At 40.0% G+C, this 27,536-nt stretch overlaps 1 protein-coding gene across 1 annotated transcript in view; it reads left to right on the forward strand.

The window, feature by feature from the left end:
• DHX35 (DEAH-box helicase 35) overlaps positions 1-27,536 on the forward strand; it is a gene marked incomplete at its 3' end in the record, with an annotated part of 88,265 nt that overhangs the window by 59,607 nt on the left and 1,122 nt on the right. The window contains exons 15-21 of the mRNA XM_008070126.1: positions 10,280-10,375; positions 12,912-13,006; positions 16,196-16,273; positions 18,022-18,151; positions 21,466-21,547; positions 23,526-23,597; positions 25,695-25,806. Coding sequence (XP_008068317.1) covers positions 10,280-10,375; positions 12,912-13,006; positions 16,196-16,273; positions 18,022-18,151; positions 21,466-21,547; positions 23,526-23,597; positions 25,695-25,806 — 665 coding nt within the window. The remainder of the gene's footprint in view (positions 1-10,279; positions 10,376-12,911; positions 13,007-16,195; positions 16,274-18,021; positions 18,152-21,465; positions 21,548-23,525; positions 23,598-25,694; positions 25,807-27,536) is intronic.

Below are 27,536 nucleotides of genomic sequence, written 5' to 3' on the forward strand. Positions count from 1 at the left end.
CCCGCCCCTTCCAACAGGGTCTGCCCAGGCTGGAGTGTTAGTGGCACTATCACAGCTCACTGCAGACTTGACTTCCTGGGCTGAAAATCCTTCCACCTAAGCCTTTCAAGTAGCTTAGGACTACAGGTATGCGCTGCCATGCCTGGCTAATGTTTTATTTTTGTAGAGATAGGAGTCTCACTATGTTGCTCAGAACTCTTGGCCTCCAACAATCCTCCCAAGGTCCTGCCACCAGACTCTTTTTAACAAACCATTCTCATGGGAACTAATCCATTACTGAACCCTGATAGGGGCATTAATCTATTCATAAGGGATCCACCCTGTGACCCAGATACCTCCCACTAGACCCTACCTTCCAGCACTGCCACGTTGGGGATCAAATTTCAGCATGAGTTTTGGTGGGGACAAGCTACATCCATACCATAGCAGCTTCTTTCATTTAGCATGATGTTTCCAAGGTTCATCCATGTTGTAGCATGTATTGGTACTTTATTCTTTTTTATTGCTCAATAATATTCCATTGTATGGTATGCCATATTAGTTTTACTGACGGACTATTGGGTTGTTTCCACTTTCTAGCTAATATAAATAATGCTGCTATGACTATTTGCATACAGGTTTTTGGTGGACATTCCTACCAGCAATGTTCATGAGTTTGAGTTTCTCTACATTATTGCAAATGCTTGTTATTGCCTATCTTTTGTTTTATACCATCATAGTGGATATGTAATGGTATTTGTGGTTTTGATTTGCATTTCCCTGTTGACTCATGATGTGGAGCACCTTTCCATATGTTTATTGGCCTTTTGTATATCTTCTTTGGAGAGAAGTGTATTCAAATCTCATGCCCATTTTTATTTGTATTGTCTTTTTTGAGTTGGAGTTTTTTATAAATTCTGGGTACAAATTCTTATCAGTTACTTGTAAATATTTCTCCCATTTCTGTGGACTGGCTTTTTATTTACTTGGTAGTGTTTTTTGCAGTACAAAAGTTTTATGTTTTTGTGTAGCTTAGTTTATCTATTTTTTCTTTTGACACTGGTACTTTTGGTATCATGGCTAAGAAACCATTGGCCAACTCATGGTCATTAAGATTTACCCCTAAGCCGGGCTCAGTGGCTCAGCCTGTAATCCCACGCTTTGGGAGGCTGAGGTGAGTGGATTGCCTGAGCCCATGGGTTTGAGACCCGCCTGGGCAACTTGGCGAGACCTCATCTCTACAATAAATAAATTAAAAAAAAAATTAGCCGGGTGTGGTAGCGCATGCCTGTAGTTCTAGCTACTGGAAGGCTGAGGCAGAAGGATCACCGGAGCCCAGCAGGTCGAGGCTGCAGTGGCCGGGAGCGGCCACTGCACTCCAGTCTGGGTGACAGAGTGAGACTCCAACTCAAAAACAAAAAAAAGATTTATCCTTAGATTTTCTTCAGAGTTTTGTAGTTTTGGCCCTTACATTAAGTCTGTGATCCATTATGAGATAATTGATGTTAATTTGGTATGGGGTGAGGTAAAGTTCTTCCTTAATTCATCATACTTAATGATACTTCTCTGTGAAGGAGTAGCCACTTACTAATTTGAAAGGTCTTCAGTGATGTAAAAGACCTTCAAGTGGGATTACATGAGATCAGCCTGGAGCGAGTGTGTTAGAATAGGTTTCCATCCTCTGTTCTCAAGCATGTAATAAGAACTTGAAGGCAGGTTTCCTGGGGTCATCTGCAATGAGGATGATTTCATTTGGGCTGATTTCTCTCCAGTCAAACAGAGTGAAATTTAAAATGTTTCCTATTCTTTCACTGCATTAAATAAGCTATAAAATGTGGACGCAAACCCCCAATTTAATTTAGTTTCAAGCTGAATTATCACCATTAAAGAGATGATTATATCAGGATAGAAGAGAAATGATCTTTTCTGTCTTACTCTGAGCTGTTGCAGCATTTATTTTAATCAGTAAAACAACACCCTACTTCTTGGGGGTCTTGGGAATTCAGTAGTTGGATTTTGGCAAGTGGTAGAGCGGCAAGGAGGGAAGATAGGGGATCGGAGGAGTCAGCCCAGTTCAGCAAACTGCCCAGAGGCAAACTGATGACAGATCTGGCATTGACAATGGAGGGATCTGGCTAGCATTTGTTATTTCAAATGGCCTGCCTTAGAATTGCTCTCATGATATGAGAAGAACACAGGGCACAGGATACTGTCATGGCACATCTGTGGCTTATCAGGTCCTGGACCTAGAAGAAAATCCAGATGGTGACTGAGAGGGCAAGGGAGTTGACAGAGGACAAGGGAGTTGACAGAAGACCGGGACAAAGTGAGGTATCTGCTTGTTGTATCTGTATCTGCTTGTTGTATCCTTGGAAAGAGCAGTCTCTACAGAATAGTGGGGACAAAGTGAGTCTGTCATGGATTGAGGAGAGAGCAGGAGCAAGAGGAGTCCTCAGGGTCATCTCCTTATTATTACGTTCTTGAATAGATGTCATTAGAAATATCAGTTTTTAAAAACTGGGTATCGAGAGCTCAGTAGAGATCTTTTCTTTAATGTAATGGCACTCTGATGTCAAATTGAGTTTGGTAGTGCCTGAGTCATCTTTTGGATACCTTTTTTTTTTGCATTTACTTTTTCCCATTTTCTTTCTTTTTTTTAATTGAAAAATTTTTTTTATTTTAAAGTTGTGGAGTACAATTCAGGATTAGGCAAACAAATGTTCATTATGCAAGTACCCTTGTTGATAAGGTGTGCCCCTCCCTCCCTTGGCCGTTTCTTTCAACTACCAATCCTACCCCCCAACAGTTTCGCACTACTGCCAATTCCTTTCTTATAGTAGTATGATAATTGTTCAAGGTCCACCTATGAGTGAAAACATATGGTACTCTGTTCTTTGTTTCTGTGATAGATCACAGATTATGATAGACTCTAAATCCATCCAAGTTGCTGCGAAGTCCATATGTTTCTCCTTCTTTATGGCCGCATAATAGTCCATTGTGTATATGTACCACATTTTTAAAAATCCAGTCCAGCTTTGATAGGCAGCATGGTTGGTTTCTTGTTTTTGCTATTGTGAATAGCGCTGCAACAAACATGCATGTGCAGGTATCTTTTTGGCAGAGTGACTTGAGTTCCTCTAGGTATATTCCTAATAGGGGGATTGCTGGATCATATGGAAGGTCAATTTCTAGTTCTTTCACAAATCGCCACACTGTCTTCCAAAGAGGTTGCACTAGTTTGCATTCCCATCAGCAGTGTAGAAGCATTCTTTTTTTCCTGCATCCTCGCCAACATCTGTTGTTGTTTGTTTTATTAATGATGGCCATTCTTACTGGGGTGAGGTGGTATCTCAGTGTGGTTTTGATTTGCATGTCTCTGATAATTAGAGAGGCTGAGCACTTTTTCATGTGTCTGTGGCTGCCCATATATCTTCTTTTGAGAAGTGTCTATTCATGTCTTTTGCTCACTGTATAATAGGGCTGTTTGTTTTTTTCCTTTTGGCGTGTTTGAGTTCCTTGTAGATCCTAGATGTTAGGCCTTTGTCAGATATACAGTTGGCAAACCTTTTTTTCTCATTCTGTGAACTGTCTCCCTGCTCTCTTGATGTTTTATTTTGCTTTGTAGAAGCTTTTCAGTTTGATGAGGTCCCACTTGTCTATCTTATCTCTTATGGTATGGGCATTTAGGGTTTTGATCAGGAATTGGTTGCCAGTTCCAATTTCCATAAGGGTGTCTCCTGCACTTTCTAAGATTCTTATAGTTTGAAGTTTTACGTTTAGGTCTTTGATCCATTTAGAGTTAATTTTTGTGTATGGTGATAGGTAAGGGTCCTGCTTCAATCTTCTGCATGTGAGCAGCCAGTTTTCCCAGAACCATTTACTGAATAAGTTCTCCTCTCCTCAGTGGTTGTTGTTGGAGACTTTGTCAAAGATGAATTGGTTGAGAAATTGAGGCTTTGCTTCCGGAATTTCTATCCTGATCCATTCGTCCATCTGCCTGTTTTTGTACCAATACCAGACTGATTATTGTAACTTTTTAGTAAAGTTTGAAGTCTGGAAGTGTGATACCTCCTGCTTTGTTTCTTTTGCTAAGGATTGTTTTGGCTATTCGTGATCATTTATGTTTCCACATGAATTTCTGTATTGTTATTTCTAGGTCTGAGAAGAAAGATGTTGGTAATTTAATGGGTATTTTGTTGAATCTGTAGATTGCCTTTGATAGGATGGACATTGTAACAATGTTGATTTTTCCTATCCATGAGCATGGAATATTTTTCCATTTGTTTGTGTCTTCTTGGATTTCTTTCAGCAGTGTTTTGTAGTTTTCATTGTAAAGGCCTTATACTTCTCTAGTTAGGAAGATGACAAGGTATTTCATTTTTTTGTGGCTATTGGGAGTGGGATTGTGCTTTTTATTTGGTTCTCTGCCTGCTTGTTGTTTGTGTATAATGATGCAACTGTCTTTTGCACATTTATTTTGTACCCCAAGACTTTGCCAAAGTTCTTTAACAGTGCAAGCAGGTTTTTGACACATTCTCTTGGATTTTTGAGGTATAGGATCATATCATCAGCAAAGAGGGACTTAACTTATTTTTTTCCTATTTGGATACCCCTGATTTCCTTCTTTTGCCTACTTGCCCTAGCTAGGACTTCCAGCACAATGTTGAACAAGAGGGGTGAGAATGGGCAGCTTTGTCTTGTCCCATTTTGTAGGGGAAATGTTTCCAGTTTCTGTTCGTTTAGCAATATACTAGCTGTGGGTTTATTGTAGATGGTGCTTACTATTTTGAGGTCTACTCCTTCTATACCTAGGTGTTTGAGGGTTTTTATCAAGAAGGGATGCTGGATTTTATCAAAAGCTTTTTTCTGCATTTAATGATATAATCATGTGGTTCTTGGTTTTACATCTGTTGATGTATTTAATTACATTTATGGTCTTGTGGATGTTGAACCAGCCCTGCATCCTGGAGATGAAGCCTACTTGGTCATGGCAGATGATTTTTGAGACGTATTTTTGGATCCAATTTGCTAGAATCTTGTTGAGGATTTTTGCATCTATGTTCATAAGGTATATTGACCTGTAGTTCTCTTTTTTTTGGATCTTTACTCTGTTTGGGTATCAGTGTGATGTTAGCTTCGTAAAATAATTTGGGGAGAAGTCCATCTTTCTCAATTACTTGGAATACTTTCAGTAGGATTGGTAGCAGCTCCTCCTTGTGTGTTTTGTAGGAATTCTGCTGGAAAGCCATCCGGTTCAGGGCTTATTTTTGGTAGGTAGTTTTCGTATGACAGAGTCAATGTCCTGGGTTGTTATTGGTCTATTTAGTGTCTCAATGTCTTCTTGTTTCAACCTTGTGTGATGTCAGAAAGTCCTCCATTTCATTTAGATGATCAAGTTTGTTTCCATACAGGTGTGCATAGTAATCTCTGGTATACTTTTGTATTTCTTCGGAGCCAGTTATGATTTGATCTTTTGTATTTCTGATTGTGCTTATTTGGGCTTTTTCTCCTTTTTCTTGGTTATTTTGGCTGGGGTCCGTCAATCTTGTTAATTTTTTCAAAGAACCAGCTTTTTATTTTGTTGATGTTTTCTATGATATTTTTGTCTTCTGTATCCCATATTTGGGCTCTTATTTTGGTGATCTGGATTCTTTTGCTAAAGTTAGGGTTTTGGTGGTCTTCTCTTTCCAACTCCTTTAGGTGATTTGTTAGGCTCTCAATTTTGGATCTTTCCATTTTCTTGATGTGTGCTCAGAGATATAAATTCCCCTCTTAGAACTGTTTTCATGGCATCCTAGAGGTTTTGGTAAGATGTTTCTTCATTTTCATTTGTTTCCAGGAATCTTTTAATTTCTGTTTTTATTTCAGTGTTGATCTAGTAGTTGTTCAGCATCATATTGTTAGTGTTTATCTCTTTGTGGGCTTTGGGGAAATGTTGTTGGTGTTGATGTTTATTTTTATTCCACTGTGGTCTGAAAAGGTGCATGGCAATATTTCAGCACTATGGAATTTGTTTATGTTTGATTTATGGCTGAGGATATGATCAGTCTTGGAATACGTTCCATGTGGTGATGAGTAAAATGTATATTCTGTGGTTATTGGGTGGAATATTCTGTAGGTATTTATTAAGTCCATTCGGTTCAGTGTCAATTCAGGTTTAGGTTTGAATCTCCTTGTTGATTTTTTTCCTCGATGATTTATCTAGGGCTGTTAGTGGGGTAGTCAAGGCCCCACTATAATGTTAGAGTCAATATCTTTTTTTAGTTTACTTTAGTTACTTTATAAATGCTGGTTCTCCTGTGTTGGGTGCATATATGTCTAGGATGGATATTTCTTGTTGATAGATTGAACCTTTTATCATTATGTAGTGTCCTTTTGTTTTTTTTTTAAATGTTGATAGCTTAAAGATTTTTTGTCTGATATTAAGATCATGACTCCTAGCCGGGTTTGGTGGCTCAGCCTGTAATCCCGCGCCTTTGGGAGGCTGAGGTGAGTGGATTGCCTGAGCCCGCAGGTTCGAGACCCGCCTGGGCAGTGAGACCTCATCTCTACAATAAATCAAAAATCAGCCGGGCATGGTAGCGCATGCCTGTAATTCCGGCTACTTGGAAGGCTGAGGTGGAAGGATCGCCAGAGCCCAGCAGGTCGAGGCTGCAGTGGCCGCTCCCAGTGTGGGTGACAGAGTAAGACTCCAACTCAAAAAAAAAAAAAAAAAAAGATCACGACTCCTGCCTTCCTTTGTGATCCATTTGCCTGAAAATCCTTTAACTTTGAGTCTGTATTCATCCCTTGTGGTGAGATGAGTTTCCTGGATGCAGAAAATAATTGGCTCATGGTTTCTTATCTATTTTGCCATTCTGTGTCTTTTCAGTGGTGCATTTAGTCCATTCACATTCAGGCTGATTATTGAAATGTGGTTGTTTATGCCTGTCATGAGGTTCTTATAAAGTTTTTTCTTTGTTTGCTTCTTTTCTTTTAGCTTTGGGGTTGATGTATGTGTATGTTTTTAAGTTTGTTCATGTGATGTATTCTCTGTTGATTCTGTGCTCTGCTGTTCTCTTGGGAAGTGTGTGGTCATTCTTTTTTTCTTTCTTCTGTTCTTAATACCTTTTTAAGTGTCTCCTGTAGAACTAGTCTGGAAACTGCATAATCTCTTAGGGATTGGATGTCTGGGAATGATTTTAATTCTTCATCATTGATGAAACTGAGCTTGACTGGCTAGAAAATTTTGGTTGAAATTGTTTATCTCTGAGGACCTTGAATATTGAACTCCAGTCCTTTCTTGCTTGTCATGTTTCTGCTGATAGGTCTGCTGCTATTCTGATTGGTTTCCCCAGTAGGTCATCTGACTTTTCTCTCTTGCTGCCTTTAGAATTTTTTCTTTTGTGCCTACTTTATGTAGGCAAATTACTATGTGTCTAGGGGTTGGTCTTCTCATTTGATGTCTTGTGGGGTTTCTCTGTATCTTTTGTGTTTGGCTAGTCACATCTCTGGTGAGTTAGGGAATGTTTTCTTGGAAAACCTCCTGGAATACTTGCTCCAAGGTTTCTCTATTTCCCTTTCTTCTTCTGGGATACCAATTAGACATAGGTTCAGCCTCTTGATATAATTGCACATCTCTTGTAGGCTTTGTTCTTTCTTTCTATGTTATTTACAGATCAGGTTAATCCCATGTTCTGGTCTTCACGTTCTAAGATTAATTCTGCTTTCCATGCTTGTCCATCTTGTTATGTATTTCCTGGATGAAATTTTTTATTGCCAAAATCTCTGTTACGTGTTCTTTCAGTGTTGCATCTTGTCTTTCTTAAGTCTTATTCACTCTTTCCATCTGTTCCTTAATCCGTGTCATATTCTAGGGCTAGTTGCTGGTGACTTCCATTGTTTTAGGCTCTGAGGTCTGATTTTTCAGGAGTTTTCTCTTTGTTATACTTGAAATTACCTGTGGTCTTCCATTGGTTTTTCCTCATTTGTGACAGATCTCTTGCTTTTCTCTTTAGTTCCGTTAGTCAGTGGCATTGGGAGAGGCTTTCACTTTTGATTTTTGCTCAGCCCACTTGAAATTACCTGTGGTCTTCCATTGGGTTTTCCTCATGTGTGACAGATCTCTTGCTTTCCTCTTTAGATCCATTATTCAGTGGCAGTGGGAGAGGATTTCATTTTTGATGTTTGCTCAGGCTCTGTATTTGTTCCATTTTGAAACAGGACTGTGGGTGGGAAGCTTTGCTGTCTCTTGTAGTTTTAAAAGTTGAATAAGGTAGGGGATGGGGAACTAAGATTCAGAAATGATTTGCAAATCACAATGTTCACTGGTTGTGTTATGTGTTCCCTGAGACCCACTCCCCATCACCACTCTATATGATGATGCAATGGGTATGTGTGTGTACCCCCTGCATCCAAGATACGGTAACAGCAATAAAGAGAACAGAGAAAAATAGAATAAAATAAGATGAACAAGAATTTTTTTTTAAATAGAAAAAAAAACACAGAACAATGAAAGCAGAAGCCAAAGCAAAAAACAATTGAACATACACAAACAGACAGACACACAGACACCCCAAAACAAACTAGAATAACAACAAAGTGAAACAAAACAAAACGACAACAACAAAAACCCCAGGAAAACCAAAGGAGAAAAAAAAAAAAATAGAATTCAGATTGAGCCCTCACAAATATATTCACACACACCTTAAACTAAAAAAAAAAAAAAAAAAAAAAAAGATAACGAAACAGCAAAAACAAACTACCAGCAACAAAAAAACCCCTGAAAGATAAGCACTCAATCATTCACATACACACATAAACAGAAAACAAAAGAAGGAAGATAAAGAAAAAGAAAAGAAAAAAATGTAGGGGAATGCAGATCAAACCCTCACATACATATTCATGCACAAAGGAAAAATATTTAAAAATTATAAGAACAAACAGGCAAAATATTTTTTTAAATTAAAGAAAAATTAAAAATTAAAAAAAAATAACCCTGCTGTCTTGTGGCAGGTTCTGTAATTGTTCTTCTCGTCTGCTTCCCTGCTATCTCCTGCAGAGCTTCCACCACTTTCACTTTCTCCCCATTGTCCGGAGCAGGGAAGAAGTAGGAACCGTGGGGGTGGGTGGGGTTGCAGTCCTCCCCTCTCGCCCTCATATGGTCAGGGAGATCCCCTCCGTTTGAGAGGTGTGGGGGGATTGTCTTTTCCCCTGGTATGTACTCGCAGGGGTGCCCCAGCCAGGCCTGTCCTGGAATGGAGTTCTATTGCAGCTGACCTTCAGGCTCCCCCTGGGTTCATCTCCTCTAAGTTGTGCCCCATCTGTGGGGTTCTGACATTCAGAGGATTGCTGGGGAGAAAGGAGGTTGGGTCAGCTGGGGTCTCACCACTGATCTCTTTGGAGTTCTTCCTCATCCTTTTCTGGCCACACCCTTTGTCCCAAGGCTGGATCAGGGTAGGGAGTGGATGCCTGAGACTCAGCACTCGTCAGGTCCCTCAGAAGTTTGTACTTTAAGGATATTCCCTCTGGGTCACAGTCAACCCCTGAATAGTTGATCTGCTGGTCACAGAGATCGGGTCTGTTGTTCCATGGTGAGCAAGTCAGAGCACTTTCCTGTCCTGTTTTCAAGATGGTGGTGGGGTGCCTCTTTCGTCTTCTCCAGTGGGACTCTGCCTCTGGGCTCCTTCCATAGCTCTTGCTGCCAGTGTCCGCCTGGCACTGCAATGGTGAGGCAAAGCCTGGAACCGGCAATTTCTCCTACTGTGGTGGTGAGGCAGAGCCTCCAGCCGGTAGTCTCTCCCCACTGCTTCTTTGCAGGAACATTTTTGTCAGTTAATAAAAAAATGTTTCTCAGCTTCTGCGACAAGGGAAGCACTAGAGACCAAAGAGAGCAGCTGCAGCACCAGCTGCTCCACCAGGAGGGCCCTGGCCACTTGTTCAGTCTCTTCTAGCATCTTCTTCTCAGGTAGGGTTTTGTTGATTAAAAAAAAAATGACTCTTGACTTCTGCGTGCAGGGAATTGCTATGGTCCAAGCCAAGCAACTGCAGCACCAGCCGCGTCACCAGGAGAGCCCTGGCCGCTAGCTCCCTAGCCCTCCCTCAGGCAGCCACTCACACAGCCACTCACTTGCTGGCACGTACACAAAATTTTCCATACACGCAGTCACTTACACTGGGACTTGCATAGTCTGACTGACTTGGCTGCCATCTTCTAGATACCTTATTTTAAAGTATACATCATCTTTATTCTCTCAACAACTATACATCTTCCAACACAATGATACATGCCTTCTGATTTCTTTTGTTGTTCTTATGGCAGGTCTGGACAAAGACTGTCACCTGACTGAACCACTTGGCATGAGAATAGCAGAGTTTCCTTTGAATCCCATGTTTGCCAAAATGCTGCTGGAATCAGGTAGGTAGAGCCTGAGAACTTGTATTGATTTTATGTGGATTGTCAGAGGAGTTGTTTTTCTGAAACTTGAGCACCCTGGGAAAGAGGGGAAAGAGAGCATAACTGTAGTAGAAAACAAGCAAAACAAAACATAAAATGTATCATTTTAACCATTTTTAAGTGTATGGTTCTGTAACATTAAGTAAATTCACATTGTTGTACAGCACCATCCATTTCTAGAATGTTTTCCATCTTCCCTACTGAAACTCTGTACCCAGTTAACAGACTTCCTTTTAGCCCCTGGCAACCATCATTCTATTTTCCGTCTCTATGTATTTGGCTACTCTAAAAGCCTCACATAAGTGGAATCATACAATATTTGTCCTTTGACTTGCTTATTTCACTCAGCATAATGTCTTCTGGGTTTACCCATGTTGCAGTGCATGTCAAGATTTCCTTTATTTTTACGGTAGAATATTCCACTGTATGTATATACCACCTTCTGTTTATCCATTCATCGTTTGATGGACACTTAGATTGCTTCTACTTTTGGTGATGGTTAATATTACTGCTGTGAACATAGGTGTGCAGATATCTCTCTGAGACCCTGCTTCCACTTCTTTTGGTTATAGACCCAGAGTGGAATAAAGAAATCATGTGGTAATTCTTTGTTTAATTTTTTAAAGTATTATTTATTTTTAATTGTCAAATAATAATTGTATTTATGAGATACCATATGGTGTTTTAATCTATGTATACATTTTAGAAAGATTCAGTCAAGCCATTCAACATATCCACCACCTTACCAACTTACCATTTTTTTGTGATGAGAACAGTACAAATCTATTGTTTTAGCAATTTTGAAATACACAAAACATTATTAGCTGTGGTAACTATACAGTGCAATAAATCATTAAAACCTATTCTTCCAGTCTAACTGAAACTTTATATTTTTCAATCAATATCTTCCCTGCTCTACCCCCTTCCCCAGCCTCTGGGGAACTTTCTACTCTTTTTCTGAGGTTCACTCTTAAATTCCACAGATAAGTGAGATCTTCAGCGTCTGTCTTTCTGTATCTATCTTATTTTGCTTAGCATAACGTTCTCTAGTTCCATCTGTGTTGTTGAGAATAGCTGTATAGTATTTCATTGTGTGTGTGTGTGTGTGTGTGTGTGTGTGTTTATATATTATTTTCTTTATTCATTTATCCACTTATGGACACTCAGGTTGCTTCCATATCTGGGTCATTGTGAATAATACTGAAATGAACATGGGACTGCAGTTATCACTTTGACATACTGATTTCAGGTCCTTTGGCTATATACCTAGAGGGGGATTCCTGGGTCATATGGTAGTTCTATTTTTAATTTTTTGAGGAACTTCCATACTATTTTCCAAAATGGTTATACTTTGGTTTTGCTGTACCATTGTGCATTTCTTCTAGTAGTACACAAGAGTTCCAATTATCTTGATACTTTCAGATTTTTGTGAGGACTTGATTTCTAGGATAAAAGTATATAACCTGGAGATCTTCTCATTATTATAAATCAAAATCATCTAGACAGTATAGTTTGCATTTTTCCAACTTTTCGAAAAATAGTTTAATTTTTCTTGCTTTTGTCTAACTTTTGTGTCAGCTAAAAAAAATTTTTTTTTTTTTTGTCTGTTATTCTTTTTTTAGAGTCAGGATCTTTCTGTTGGTCAGGCTGGAGTGCAGTGATATTATCATAACTTACTGCAACCTCAAACTCCTGGGTGCAAATGATCCTCTTGCCTCAAACTCCTGAGTGGCTGCAACTACATGCTCAGCTAATTTAAATATTTTTTAAAATGTTGCTTTTTAGGAAATATTAGGAATATTTTTTAGGAAATATTGTCCATGTTGGTCTTGAATTGGCCTCATGTGACTCTCCTGCCTTGGCCTCCCAAAGAGATGGGATTATAGATATGAGCCACCATGCTTGCCCTCAAGTGGCAATTTGTGAAGCTATATTGCAGACCCAGCATGGTGAAAGCTAACTGTTCCTATGTTTTTGGAACAGCCAGATGCCCTTAGCCTTCCATTGAGAAACAGAATTATAGTTGTGAGGCTGGAGGCTGTGGGGAGATGGGCAGTCAGTGCATTGTGCTCTGCCTAACACCCTGGAGTGCTGATTGCTGCTGATTCTGTTTCCCGGTGCTAGCAGCAGCCCACAGAGTGGTCTTATGGTGCCTCAGGCTTCCCAGCTGAGATGAGCCCTTCTGAGAGGGAGGTCACTCCATAGACAGATCCAGAAGCAGAGAAGTAGCAGAAGAGACACACCCCACAGATTCCCTGTCCCTTTTCCTGCTCTGGCTTACCCCTCAGGGTTATGGCTACATAGTGGAATGGCTCTCTTCTTAGAGTCTTCAAGACTGCTGTTCATTTGGTAGGGTGATGTCTTTATATACAATAAATTTTTTTAAAACTGTATAAAAATATGAGTTTACAGTATGGTGCAAGGAAAATTCCAGAAAATATCTTTCACTCCTTATTAACACATATGTTTGAAATCAAATATGCTTTTTGTTTTTTAGGAAATTTTGGCTGTTCTCAGGAAATTCTAAGCATTGCAGCCATGATGCAGATACAGAATATCTTTCTTGTCCCTTCAAACCAGAAGTCTCAGGCTGTAAGTCCAACTTTCTCCCCAAGCTGTTTATACCAATCTCTTTCATTTCGGACTTTCCTTGTTAAAACTCTACCCACCAACCGCTGAAGAGAGTTGTGCAAATGTTACCAGCTCACATTTTGAATGTTTATTGTATGTCTGACATTGTGCTAATAAGCATTTTAAAGGGCATCATTTCATATTACTTTTACCATAAACCTGGGAGGTAGATACTATTATCATTTTTTTTCCATTTTTTTAAATTATAAAGATGTGGGGTACAATTCAGGGTTAGGTATACAAATATTAATTATGCAGGTACCCTTGTTGATGAGGTGTACCCCTCCCTCCCCTAGCAGTTTCCCTCAACTGCATATCCCACCCCCACCTCCCCTGGCAGTTTCCCACTACTACCAATCCCTTTTTTATATTATTATAATTGTTCAAGTTCTGCTTATGAGTGAGAACATATGGTACTCTGTTCTTTGTTTCTGTGATAGATCACTGAGTATGATAGACTCTAAATCCATCCAAGTTGCTGCGAAGTCCATATGTTTGTCCTTCTTTATGGCTGCATAATATTCCATTGTGTGTATGTACCACATTTTTTTTTTACCCAGTCCAGCTTTGATGGGCAGCACAGTTGGTTCCATGTTTTTGCTATTGTGAGTAGAGCTTCAACAAACATACGCATGCAAGTATCTTTTTTGTAAAATGATTTGAGTTCCTCTAGTGAGATGATTTGAGTAAGAACATATGGTACTCTGTTCTTTATTTCTGTGATAGATCACTAAGTATGGTCAACTCCAAATCCATCCAAGTTGCTGTGAAGTCCATATGTTTGCCTTTTTTTATGGCTGCATAATATTCCATTATGTACATGTACCACATTTTTTTTTATCCAGGCCAGCTTTGATGGGCAACATGGTTGGTTCCATGTTTTTGATAATTGTGAATAGAGCTGCAACAAACATGTGTGCAGGTATCTTTTTGGTAGAATGATTTGAGTTCCTCTGGGTATATTCCCAATAGGGGAATTACTGGGTCAATATGGAAGATCAATTTCTAGTTCTTTCAGAAATCGCTACACTGTCTTCCATAGAGGTTGCACTAGTTTTACATTCCCACCGGCAGTGTAGAAGTTTTCCTTTTTCTCTGCATCCTTGCCAGCATCTGTTGTTTGTTTTATTAATGATGGCACACTAGTGACATAAGAAGAAGGGTGCCTGGGCAGAGTAGGCTGATTCTGAGCACCACACGGCATCATGGTACTATTGCAGGTGGAGCATTTTAAGCTTAAGAGATGCCAAGACCCTACCTAAGGTGCAGGCATTCATGATGAATAAGAGAGTGAACACTGGAAAGACTGAAGGAACAGTGAGGATGTTGTAGGGAACCTCGGAGGTGAGGTGTGCTGACAGAGGTGGGTCAAAGGTGAATTCAATCAGTTCCTGTTTGGAGAGTCAGAGGAGTGGCAGCCTTGCACATGGAGGGGCTGAACTTGGATGTGTGGTAGGAAAGAGAGAAACTTCCTGATGTATTGTTGGGGTCTTCTTTGACAGTTGTATAATTGTAGATTACAAAGTTTTTCTGCCTCTGTGCTGGATGCTTGTATTTGTTTGGTTTTTTTTTGTTGTTGTTATTTGTTTATTATCCTTTTTAGCAATCTTATCTCAGGGCAGGCAATCTTTATCTCACTTTAAAGATGAGAAAACTGGGATGATCACTCTGTGGTTTTTCCATGTATACATTAATACATTTGTATGCTTTTTCTCCAATTAAAAATAAAGATGAGAAAACTGAAATTCTGGCCACTCTGTGTAAAAATGTGATGTATCCCTTCTTCCTGTCCCCATCCCCTGCTTTATTTTTCTCTTCTGGTGCTTCTTACTACCTGATGTGCTAGAAGAGTGCCTGGTCCATAGTAGGTGCTTGGTGAATCTCTGTTAATGATTGGGTGAAAGGAAAGAAGGTGTGGTATTTGGTTCAAGGATAAAAATCTGAAGTTAAATATACAGTCATGTGCCACATAATGACATTTGCCTCAACAGCAGACCTATATACGACGATGGTCCCACAAGATTATAATACTGTAACTTTACCGTACCTTTTCTGTGCTTAGCTATTTTTAAACACACAAATACTTATCGTTGTGTTACAATTGCCTATAGCATTCAGTACAGTAACATGCAGTACAGGTTTGTAACCTAGAGCAGTAGGCTCTACCATGTAGCTTATGTGTGCTGTAGGCTATACCATGTAGCTTTGTGTAAGTGCACTCTTGGACGTCCATACTATGACAATATTGCCTAATATCACATTTCTTGGAACATATCTCCTCTGTTAAGCAACACATGACTATATGTGTGCTTGCATATATTGTACATGCTGTTCCTTTAACTCATGGGAATGGATGGTATTGCCCAGGGTCTTACAGAAAGAGAAATTGAAGGATGGGTTCTGAAAGGTTGTGCAGCTAGTGGTGGCCTAGGAATACTGAGTGTCTACAATGTGTAGACAGTCAGCCCCCTGCCCTCCTGGAGCCTACATTCCACTGGGGGCTGGGAAGAGTTCATCTGAAAGAGAGGTACCAACTGATTGAGGAAGAGAGAGACAAGAACAATAATATTTATCAAATTTCTATGCCAAGTGCTTTATAGTAAATTATTTTAATTCACAGCAATCTTGATAGAGATGTTTAATTTTCCAGTTTTACAGATAAAGAAATTGAGATTGAGAAAGGATAAGTAACCAGTCTGAGGTCTTTCGGGATATGGCAGAGCTAAAACAGTGCGGACCCGCTCTTTCTGGAAGCACTGCCCATATGCTGTTCCATTACTCATTGTGCAGGTTGCTTCCCAGTAAAGAGGCTCACAGGAATCAGCTTTTTTTTTTTTGAGTTGGAGTCTCACCCTGTTGCCCAGACTGGAGTGCAGTGGCTGCTCCCGGCCACCACAGCCTCGACCTGCTGGGCTCCAGCGATCCTTCCGCCTCAGCCTTCCAAGTAGCCGGAATTACAGGCGCGTGCTACCATACCTGGCTAATTTTTTTTTGTTTATTGTAGAGATGAGGTCTCGTCTGCCCAGGCGGGTCTCGAACCCGTGGGCTCAGGCAATCCACTCACCTCAGCCTCCCAAAGGTGCAGGATTACAGGCTGAGCCACCAAGCCCGGCAGGAATCAGCTTTTAAACGTTGCTTCATTCTTTCCAGGTTCGAGTGCACCGTAAATTTGCTGTGGAGGAGGGTGATCACCTCACAATGCTCAATGTGTATGAAGCATTTATCAAAGTAAGTGCAACTACTGCTCGAACTATTCTTCAACGTACTTGCCCACTCAGAATGATAGAGAAGTGAGGATCCCAGAGGTTCATTTCATAGGGGAGGGGCCAAGAGAGGACTGTCAGGCCTTCTGCCTGAGTTTTTGGTGTGGTATTGCTGAGAAGAACACAGGAATTGTTTATGGCTTCTCTTGCCTGGAGATATGGTGCACTATCAGGAGGCTAACAGCTTGGCCTCATGGTGTCTCATATCTACCATGTATTAGGCAGAAAGGCAGCATGTTAATAGAAAGTTCTACTGTATTTTCTGCCTGGTAAAATGATGCTGAGAGCAACTTGTAGTCTTGGTTTCAAAGCTGTCCCAACTGTCATGAGAAGGCATTTAGACAAGGATCTGTGCATATTCACATGTCCTACCCATATTAGCCAGAGGTAATGTTAGTTTTTATTCTTAATAGTCTGTAAAGCCAAGAGCAAATTGTACAGCTTAAAGTTCTCACTAGCGATTGTTAAAAAGAGAGATCTAAAACTGATGAAAATGATGAAAAAAGAAACCTCTCATATAAAGGAATGGGTGTAGGTCAGGTGCAGTGGCTCATGCCTGTAACCCAGGCACTTTGGGAGGCCAAGGTGGATGACTATTTGGAGGTCACTAGTTCAAAATCAGCCTGATGAACATAGTGAGACCCTGTCTCTACAAAAAGTTAGCCAGGTGTGGTGGTGCATGTCTGTAGTTCTAGCTACTCAAGAGACTATGGTGGGAGGATCTCTTGAGTCCCAGGAGTTTAAAACTGAAGTGAGCTGTGATTGTACCACTGCACTCCAGCCTGGGTGACAGAGTAAGACCCTGCCTCTAAAATTAAAATAAAATTAAAAAGGAGAGAGTATTTCAGATTTTCAGTATTCATTTTTTAAATACTCTTAAGAAGTAGAGAAATACTAAATTTTTGTTTACCAGTGCTTTGAGGAAGATTATTCAGTTAATGAAGAGATTTCAGGAACCCCCCCAAAACTTTATCTCTTATTGATATTTATGGCTCTAATCAGTTGGAATTCATTTGTGCAAGCTCAGTGTACCCTTTCTAATCTGAAGCCTTGTCTACCAGTTAGAAAGTGTGTATAGGTCTACACTGCATTATTCTATAATTGCCTTCTTGGCAAATCTAATATTAATACATTTTCTTATTTAAACCACTTGCCTCTCTGACTTGGAATATAATTTCAGAAATACAGTCCCATAGCAATAATTTAATCCAAGACATAACGATCATACTTAAGATTGCAGGAAAAAGAAAACACTGTTGGTAGAAAAAAAAGTCATACTTTGGAGACAAATAATAGTAATTTGCAAATTATTTCAATATTGCCAAGTATCATATTGCTTGCCTCTAGTGTAATAAAGTGATAAACTCAAGCACACCAAAGAAGAAAAGTCGATTTGTAAAGAACTGCAGGGAAGGATTCTTTCTAATGGCCCATGTCTCAAGTAGGTATTTAGGATGGAAAACAGCCCTTCTTATCATTAAGTTTTCATTTGGCCTTCGGTGCAGGGAGTGAGACTGCAGAGCAGTCAATGTGTACTTGGTTGTTATCATCTGTCTTGAGAGATGAGGCAAACAAGGAGCCAGTTCCAGTCTGGACCTTGTCCCATTGAGCTAGCAAATGGGAGAAGAGAAAAGAAGTATCTTCATAATATGGGTTTAGTCAAGAACCTTTCTTTGTTTTTCTAACTCTCCCTCTGTCTGGATTGTTTTATAGCACAATAAGAGCTCTCAGTGGTGTCAGGAACATTTCCTGAATTACAAGGGTCTAGTCAGAGCTGCAACTGTGAGAGAACAATTGAAAAAGCTTCTTGTCAAGTTTCAAGTGCCCAAGAAGTCTAGCGAAGGTGAGAAGAATCTGCCGCAGTTGGTAACCACCCCTCTTTGCTCTGTTTAGTTGCATCTTTAAGGTTCTCATGCCCGGCTGTGCGAGGAGGCTCAGTTTGCTCTGTACCTATAACAGGTTTTATATCCTGAATTGCCTGCATCAATGACAAACTGTCAAGTTGCATATTTTTTCCAGGGAGGTTCATTTTTATTTCTGAGGGCTATTTTTACTAAAGGAATTTTATAGCCCATAGCAACACCTCAGAATTTTTAACGTTTACATCATTACACATCATATAATTGATTTTCCCATGTAGGCTTTCCAAGAAAAATTACTTTTAGTTGGATGATATTTATGGCTGTTACATAAAAATAACATTTTATTTTCAAATACACATATTAGTAGAGCATGTGCTGTCTGTTTAGCCTAGGCAGTCACTAAGGGTAAGGCAAAAAAGTACTGTGTGAGACATAGTTCCTGGCCTCTAGCAGTGACAGTGACTCCCATTCATCAAACACACAGTACGTTACACTGTGGCAGGAGTTCTACAAATACTCTTTCACTCAATTTCTTACTCTGTCAGGTGCAAGGGATAGTATCCTTATTTTACAAATGAGTCTTAAAGTTCTAGGGAGAAGTTAAATGAAGTTTAGGACAACATCGCATGTAGTGAGCGGAGCCAGATCTGTGCTGCTCAGAAGCCCACACTTGTGAGGAAGTGACACATTTGCTCATTCATCCAGCAGTCGGCTTGAGAGGCTACTATGTGCCAGGTACTCGGACACATTCTTAACACATTAGTACTTGTTAATACTTCTTGAGTGCTTATAATAGGCCAAGCAGTGTTCTGAGTATTTCATATATTAATTCATTTAAGGCTCACAACAACACTATGAAATATGTGCTGTTATCTCTATTTTATGGATGAGAAAAATTAGGCCAAGAGGCAAAAAGTAACTTGCTGAAGGTTACACAGTGGGTGTATGTGGAGTCAGAATTCGAACCTAGGCAGTTTTATTTCAGAGCCTTATTTTGCCTTTATACTAAGCAAGTGATTTAAAAATGACAAAGACATGGTTCTTGCTCTAAGGGAACAGTTCAGTAAAGATTCATACTGATAGGTAGACTACTGCAGTAGCTCTTAGAAGTTAAAATAGTAAAGCCGGGCTCCGTGGCTCAGCCTGTAATCCCGCGCCTTTGGGAGGCTGAGGTGAGTGGATTGCCTGAGTCCGCGGGTTCGAGACCCGCATGGGCAGCTAGACCTCATCTCTACAATAAATCAAAAAATCAGCCAGGCGTGGTAGTGCATGCCTGTAATTCCGGCTACTTGGAAGGCTAGGGTGGAAGGATCGCCGGAGCCCAGCAGGTCGAGGCTGCGGTGGCCGGGAGCGGCCACTGCACTCCAGTCTGGGTGACAGAGTGAGACTCCAACTCAAAAAAAAAAAAAAAAAAGAAGTTAAAATAGTAGACACTTCAGTAATCACAGAAATCGCAATAGCAAATATGGTAGGGATGCAGGGAAGAAGGAATGTAGTGGGTTAACCTGGCACCTGGTCTTGCGGGGTGTGGAAATTCGTCAAGCTTTGGGGGACTGGTTGAGTTAGGAAACAGTGGCAAGGGGCATGCTAGACAAGGAAGACTGGTGACAAGTGTGTGGAGTGAGGAGCGTATTTGATGCTCAGAGAATATTCAGTGAATGAATACGTTCATGAGAGAGGAAAGAGTTGAAACCTAGGGGATTGGGGTCATGTTGGTGTCATTGACAGGAGCAATAAGCTTTCAAGGAGCAGCTAGTGGGGAGATGCTTGTCAAGCTTCTCTCACCAGCAGCTAGATGACAGGCTTACTTCTGCTTGTGTTTCTTAACCCATTTTTCATTACCAAGCCCCTGCTTAGGAGACAAGTTACATTCAGTTTAAATTCTTCCTAACAAGAGAAATTAAATGCTAAGAAGTAAGATTTTGTAAGGTTGGGCTAGAGGGCCACAAACCACTGTAATGTTTAAGATATCCCACCTGCCCCTACCTCCAAGAACCATTTTTTTTACCCCTTTTGAAATGATACTGCCCCGATAAGAATACATGGAAATTTCTTATGGGCAATTGCAAAAAAGGGACTGAATCTCAGATCATATCATGGTTAGATTTGGGATTTACCAGTTTTGTGCTTAGGAACAGAGAAAATCATGCAGACTAAATAAATTACATGCAAATTGAAAACATCTAGATATTAAAAAAGAAAGCAACTAGTGACATGTTTTCAGCTATCATGAGGGTAAAACAAATAATAAAGATTTAAAGCTTTATTATAGATTCTATTTAGCTTCTTTAGAAGAAATGTTAGTTTTCAAGTTGATAAACAGACAAAAGATTGGGACAAAAAATTCACAAGAAGAAATAGTAGATATCAATCAAATAAATACAAAATACAAGAAGGTAACCCTTTTGCCAAAACATTGCTGGTAAGAATGCAGTGAAACTGACGTTTTATGTAATGTTGATGGCTTTTTAAATAACAAACCATTAGGGAACTCACTTACCAACACATTACATTTCATTGGATCTAAGATATCATCATATGTTAAGGCATATCATTTTTTTGTGTATTACCAAGAAAGGAAAAATGCTGCTAATTATAATTTTAAAGTTCTATCCTAATTTCAGTGAGTTAAAGGTGAAAAAAGAATGTGTCTTAAAACTGATGAAATATATTGTATCATAAGCCATAAAAATGACATTATCCTTTTGCATAATAATTTGGAATGTATCCTATGGACATGATCTAATAAGTGGAGAAGCTTTATCCATGGAAGATGTTTACATAGAAATGGAAACACCAATTAAAATGGAGCATTTGGAAATTTTGAAGAATTACTTTAATTTTCAAACAGTGTAGCTTATAGCCACAGAACTAATATAGTAGTATAGTATTCCAGTTTGCGTCTTATGGAAAGAACATCATTCCCACAAGAAGCTTTCCTAAAAAGGAGTTGAGGTCACTGGCCAGCCTGTGGAGTAGCTCTTTTGGGTTCGAGTACCCAACTGTGGTCCAGTAATCTGTGGTCTAAGGATTCTGGAGGGGTCCCAAGTTCAAGGAGCAGTTCTGCGTTGTTCTACTCAGTGGCCATGCTGGAAAGTGAAACCTCCTCAGGTGGTGCCAGGGCAGGCATCCAGCATTGAGGAGAACAGGGCTGGGCCCAGATCAGGAGAGGGTTTTGAGGTGACTTGGAGCAGCCGAGGATGAGGCTAGGACTGGACCCTGTGCATCACAGCCCTGAACATACAGCAAAGGGCAGGCAGAGTCTCATCCATCATTCTGTTTGCTGTCTGTGTAGGTGATCCAGATCCAGTTCTGAGGTGCATCGTTTCAGGATTCTTTGCCAATGCAGCAAGGTTTCATTCTACTGGAGCCTATAGGTAACATGATACTTTGTGAAATCATTTGTCAAAGGAGAAATCTGTAAAATGATCCACTCCCCTCAGAAGGCTGATGTGCAGAGTTAGTAGAAAAATTAAATAATTATTTTAAATTTTTATCATATCACCTTTCAAAACTGAGTTGAGTTTAGCTATAGAGCTTTAAGCAAAATATCTTAACTTTCTGGAAATGGTTTTCAAATATTCAGCTCAGCTATGTTATAATGTACATTTTAGAAGAATGACATGTCTGGAGACCAGTAATATTTCAGTTCTAATAATAGAAGAATATACCAGAAGGAACCATTAAAGATGATCTTTCCAAGAGAAGTTACTTTTACCATTGGCTAGGTCATTATGTCTTCAGAGATCTGCAGGACTGAAGTCGCCACCTACCCTGGTACCCTGGTACACTGTGGCCACACTGGTGTCTTGGGAGGGTGGCAAGCATTCTTTCAGGTGCTGGACATGCCTCCCGCCATGGTCTACAATGTGTTTCTTCCTTTGCCGGTTTCTAAGCATAGAAAATCACTGATCATCAGTGTCTTCCTAATCTCCTTTAGTATATTCAAATATAGTAAAAATGAAAGCATAGCTAACCTTTTTTCTCCAAACTGAATGATTCCAGTTCTTTGAAGTGTTACTTTTAGTTTGTCTTTTCTGTCTCTTGGTTTGTTTTAGTTTTATGATTTCATTGTAACCTGCTTAAAGTATATAACCATCATTTTCTGTTCTTTATTAAGAGAAAAATCAAAATAATTTCTCCCTAGCTGTGTTTTGAATTTCCTCTATATAGTATTTTGTCATTAAGCTTTTTTCCTTTAGGAAAGATTACATTCCTATATCTTGAGGTCAGCCAAGATATCCCTTGTCCTGGACACTGGGATTCTATTAATGAGTCAGGAGTTGCATCAAGCATTTTTTAGCTTTGGCAGCCAGATCAGCTCCATCTGGTACCCTAGACTGTTTGAACTGAAGTAAATAGTACTTATGTTTATCTCTAGTATGTTCTATTTGTCACTCCAGGCCAGGTTTTCCAGTCTATCTGTATCATGATTCTGTTGGCCATTGTGTGAGCTTCCCTCCCCACAGTGAGTTGTCTGTGTTTGAGGCAACTTCTTCTGTGTGGAGGTGAGTACTCTTTGGAGGAGACTGAGGTCTTCCCCGGCAAGTACTGACAGCTTGTCATCTTGATGGCCTCTACTCTCCTGAAGAGTATTAATTAACAATTTCAACTAGCATTGTACAGATTCTTTTACTGGTGCCTTCAGCAAAAACATTGGCTACTAGGACCCCAGGGTTCTGGCTGTATTGCAAATGCTGGTGATGAGCATGGTCACAGTGCTCAAAGCCCTTCCCCTGATGAAAATGATGGACAGGTTCCTGGCATCCACAAGAAACATTCTATAACTGTGTTTTGGGCAGCGGTATCCCAGCCTACTGATGTTATCTTGTGATATGATCTTACTGATAATTGTGTGCTCAGTAAATATTTTTGAATTAGATTGAAGCAACTCTGAGTTAGAATTGGAAGTACCATTTTAGAGAAGTTCATAGTCTGATACTGAACTTTCTTTTTTCACTAGCATTAGCTCCCCCATAGTCCTTATTCTTAGTATTTAACTTTTTTAGTAAAAAGTCTTATAGAAGAATCCACATATATTCTTTTTGTCCCAAAAGAAATTGTTCTGAAAGAGCTCCTGCAGAAGATAAAACATAAACTCAGGCAGAGCATTCCATTTCTAAATGTTGTTGTTCCATGTGTTCACATCTTGCTTTTCCTTTCTTCCCTTTTTCACTTGATTTGTTCTTGACTTCTGGGGTGGCAGCAGAGAAAGGGCACAAGAGAAGACGGAGAGATTGTTTTGTTCATGTGAAGTGCAATCTGCATGCATTTTTTGGACAATATTAAAAATGTCCACGGGAACATCTTGCTGTATTTAAAGTATGCTTGACAAAACGCGTCTGTTTTTACAAGGACTATCCGTGATGATCATGAGCTGCACATACACCCTGCATCAGTACTCTATGCGGAGAAGCCGCCTCGCTGGTAAGCCCTTCCTGCTGCTCAGCCTCTGTCTGCTTTTAATAAGGCCTAGTTCTCGTCATCTCTGGCTCCCCAGCACCTGGCACAAGGCCTGGAATGCAGGTGCTTTGTACACATTTGTTGACTTCATTATGCTGCGTTGTCTATAGAATTTCAGCTGTATCAAAACTCTACTTAAGGAAACAGTGGTAATTAGTCTTCTCACTCATCCACCTAGCAATTGTTTATTTTCACCCACTGAGAAGATGCTAAACCCTGCCCTTGGCATAGTGTAGAGATGAATCGGAAGGGGGCCCATAGCTGTCAGGTAGAGATATACACAGATTCCAGCACCTTAGGAGAAGGGCTTTGCTAGAGGGATGGGTAGTGCTTAGGGGGTACTTCATGTGCCAGGGAGAATCAGGGCAGGCTTCATGGAGGAAATAACATTTGCTCTGGACCAGGAAACAAGAGTATTCAGGCGGAAGGGGCTTAAAGGGCATTTCAGAGAGAAGTAGCAAGTGCAAAGCCATGAAAACAAGGAGCTGCATGTCTGGGACTTGGGGAATCACTGGTATGGCTGGCCCAGAGCATGGCCCGTGAAGTGTATAACACTGCCTGGGAAGGAAGAGGTAAGAACAGAAGTCCAGAGTAGGCATTCAGACATCTTGATGGCATTTTGACAGCTTACATTTATGTCTGCCCAGTTTAATAATAAAAATTTTGGACTTTTGTATGTTTTTTTAATTCCCTTTTTCTAGTAATTTATTTATATTGTATTTTGCAAAAATATTGGAAATTTTAGAGACAACAACAACTGTCCCTTCAACAATTGAAGGAACCCTGGGAAGAACGCTGGGAAAGAGAGTGATTGTGTGTGGAGAGAGGAAGGGAATGAGAGCAGAAAGGTCTGTGGTAAGATAGTTTGTATTCCAGACCAGTGGTTTTCAAAGTGTGGTCTCCAGACAAGCATTGGCATCACCTGGAAGCTTGTTAGAATGCAGATTCTTTAGGCCATGCCCAGTCCTAGTGGGTTTGAATCAGAAAGAGAGTGAATCCCACCTGTATTTTAACCAAGACTTCCAGGTATTTCTGATGAGTGGTAAAGTTTGAGCTCTCTCCTCTAGACCAAGGAATTAGACATTTCACTGTGACCAGTGCAGTCCTTAGCTTCTTAGGTAGAGAGCAACTTGGTTAGTTTTGGGTTTAGAAGGTTACCCAGTGGCCATTATTCTGCAAGTTAAGTTGAAGAGGGAAGCTAAACCTCAGTTCTGGATCCTTTTTCAAGAGTTTGCTGACTTTTGGGTGGTTAAATTTGGGAGTTGCTTAAAGAAAAAGGCTTTTCTTTGATTTGTGTTATTCCCACGGAGCTCCGAAGGGCAAAGGAAGAATGGGGAACTAGAGCCAGCCTAGAGTAGAACCAGCATTCAGGTGGCGAAGGAAGGGAGGGCCCCACCTGCAGTGTGCCTGGTGTGTTTATAGTTGTGAGGGAAGCCCTGAATCAATTCTCTGGATATCTCAGAAATGAATATCTACCAAATGCACTCCTAAAATCTGGGGACTTGAAATTATGTTCTTGGTTCTTTGGTTGTCTATTACCTCAGCCTCATATGTCTTTTTTTCCTTAAATAAAGGTATAATTTATATACAGTGAAAAATGAGTTTTGATAAATTTGTATACACAGGTAACCCACAGTCTAAATATATTTTTATCATTCCAGTAAGTTCCCTTGTGTCTTTTTACAGTGAATTCCCAGCCCCTTTGAGAATCAGGGGAGCCTTTGCCTGTTTCTGTGTTTTCTAAAAAAAAAAGGAATTGGACTCTGTAAATGCAAAAAAAAAAAAAGTTCTGTAAATGCAATCCTTCACTTATAATTGAAATCCTTGAAATCATGTAGGACTGAAAATCTTATTTGCAAGTTATACATGGACACACCATTGCCCACCACTCAGGTCATGAGGCTTAAGTGAGCAATATAAATTCATGTGTTTAGTTCATGCCTGGCACATAGAATAGATACCTGTTCAGGGTTAAGGGAAAGTGCTCATCATCTCTAATTGAGATTCATGATCATCATCATAAGCTATGGAAAATGAGCTCATGCTTCTTTCTTATTCCAGGGTTATCTACAATGAAGTTATACAAACCTCCAAGTATTACATGAGAGATGTGACTGCCATTGAATCGGCCTGGCTGCTGGAGCTGGCGCCACACTTTTATCAACAAGGAACGGTAGGAATGAACAGAGCCTGTGCCCCAAACCTCCTGGTAGCAGCCTCTATATATTTTTATTTTCTTTTCTGTTTAATATCCTGAGGTGTATCCTTCAGATGTATTTTTAAATATACATTTATTCTCCAATTTAATGACCTAAATGTATCCCCTGAAAAATGGAAAGACTATTACCATATCCCCAAAACATTGTGAGTGAAAACACTCTAGCATTTGCTTTGTCGTGTCGTACAGTTAAAAATAAGTCCCCTTAGCCAGCCAGGCACGGTGGCTCAAGCCTGTAATCCCAGCACTCTGGGAGGTGGAAGTGAGAGAATTGCCTGAGCTCAGGGGTTTGAGACCAGCCTGCGCAATTTGGCGAGACCTCATCTCTACAATAAATCACAAAATTAACCGGGTGTGGTGGCATGTGCCTGTAGTTCCAGCTACTTGGAAGGCTGAGGCAGAAGGATTGCTTGAGCTCAGCAGGCTGAGGCTGTGGTGGCTGTGAGTGTGCCATTGCACTCCAGCCTGGGTGACAGAGTGAGACTGACTCAAAAAAAAAAAAAGTCCCCTCAATCCCATAAGAAAAAAAAAGAAAATGTACTTTCAGCTCTTTCTCTTTCCTTTTGCTCTTATAAACCATTTCTAAAGAAATTGTATCACACTTTGGACCTGTGTTCATAAGGAGTGGCACAAATAGTTTCTGCTAAGAATGCCTCACGAGACCATGCAAGCTTCCGCCCCAGGTGGTTGGAGCCCCTTGACAGGTGATGCTGAGTACTGTTACTGGGTCCACATCTCCTGTGGCAGGCCATGTGCAGGACAGGCAGGAAGTGAGCACTTAGAGCAGATTCATAGTTTTCGTCTTTATTTTTGCAAAAAAATAAAAAAGGCCCTTTCAGTGAAAAATAAGTATATAAAATATAGGCCATACATTCTCCTAGCAAGACTTTAGATTGGGAGATGGTTATATATGGAAGAGCAAATCATAGTTCACAAGTTTCTTGACTAAATTCAGCCCATGGACCCATTGTTTGTTCTATACTGTGTGTTTAATAGGATTGTTTTGACCAGTTATTTAGTGTAATTATCGATATGGTTAGATTTAAATCGTCCCACCTTGCTATTTGTTTCCTATTTGTGCAATTTAGTCTTTGTTCCTCCCCACCTCCCTTTTTGAATTAATCAAATATTTTTAAAGTACTTTATCTTTTCTAATGGCTTTTTATACTGCGTGGGGTTTTTTTTGTTTTTTGTTTTGGTTTTTTTGGTGTGGTTTCTCTAAGGATTGCAGTATGCATCTGCAACTCATTATAATTGATCTTGAGTTAGTAATATTACCCACTTAGCTTCTAGTGTAAGAAAACTGCAACAGTGTATTTCATTTTCTCCATTTCATTCTTTGTGCCCTTGCTGCCATATATTTTATTTCTACCTATGTTTAATTTTGTTTTAAGCAATTAAATGTCTGCTAAAGAAATTAGGAAACAAAATAAGAGGGTTTATATTGCCCACATCTGTCAGTTCTGTCATTCTTCATCCCTTTGTGTAGATCCAAGTTTCTATCTGGTATCTTTTCCCTTTAGCCTGAAGAACTTCCTTTAATATATCTTTTAATGCATGTCTGTTGGTGAAATAATTCTCCCAGCATTCAGTTGAAAATGTCTTTATGGGGTTCGGGGGCAAGATGGCGACCTGGCAACCCGGTGTCTGAAGCCCTCTGCAAGGGAGATCTGCAGTGGGTCTCT

The sequence above is a fragment of the Carlito syrichta genome, unplaced genomic scaffold, assembly GCF_000164805.1.
Source record: "Carlito syrichta isolate Samal-C Ts95f unplaced genomic scaffold, Tarsius_syrichta-2.0.1 Scaffold313042, whole genome shotgun sequence".
Classification (NCBI taxonomy): domain Eukaryota; kingdom Metazoa; phylum Chordata; class Mammalia; order Primates; family Tarsiidae; genus Carlito; species Carlito syrichta.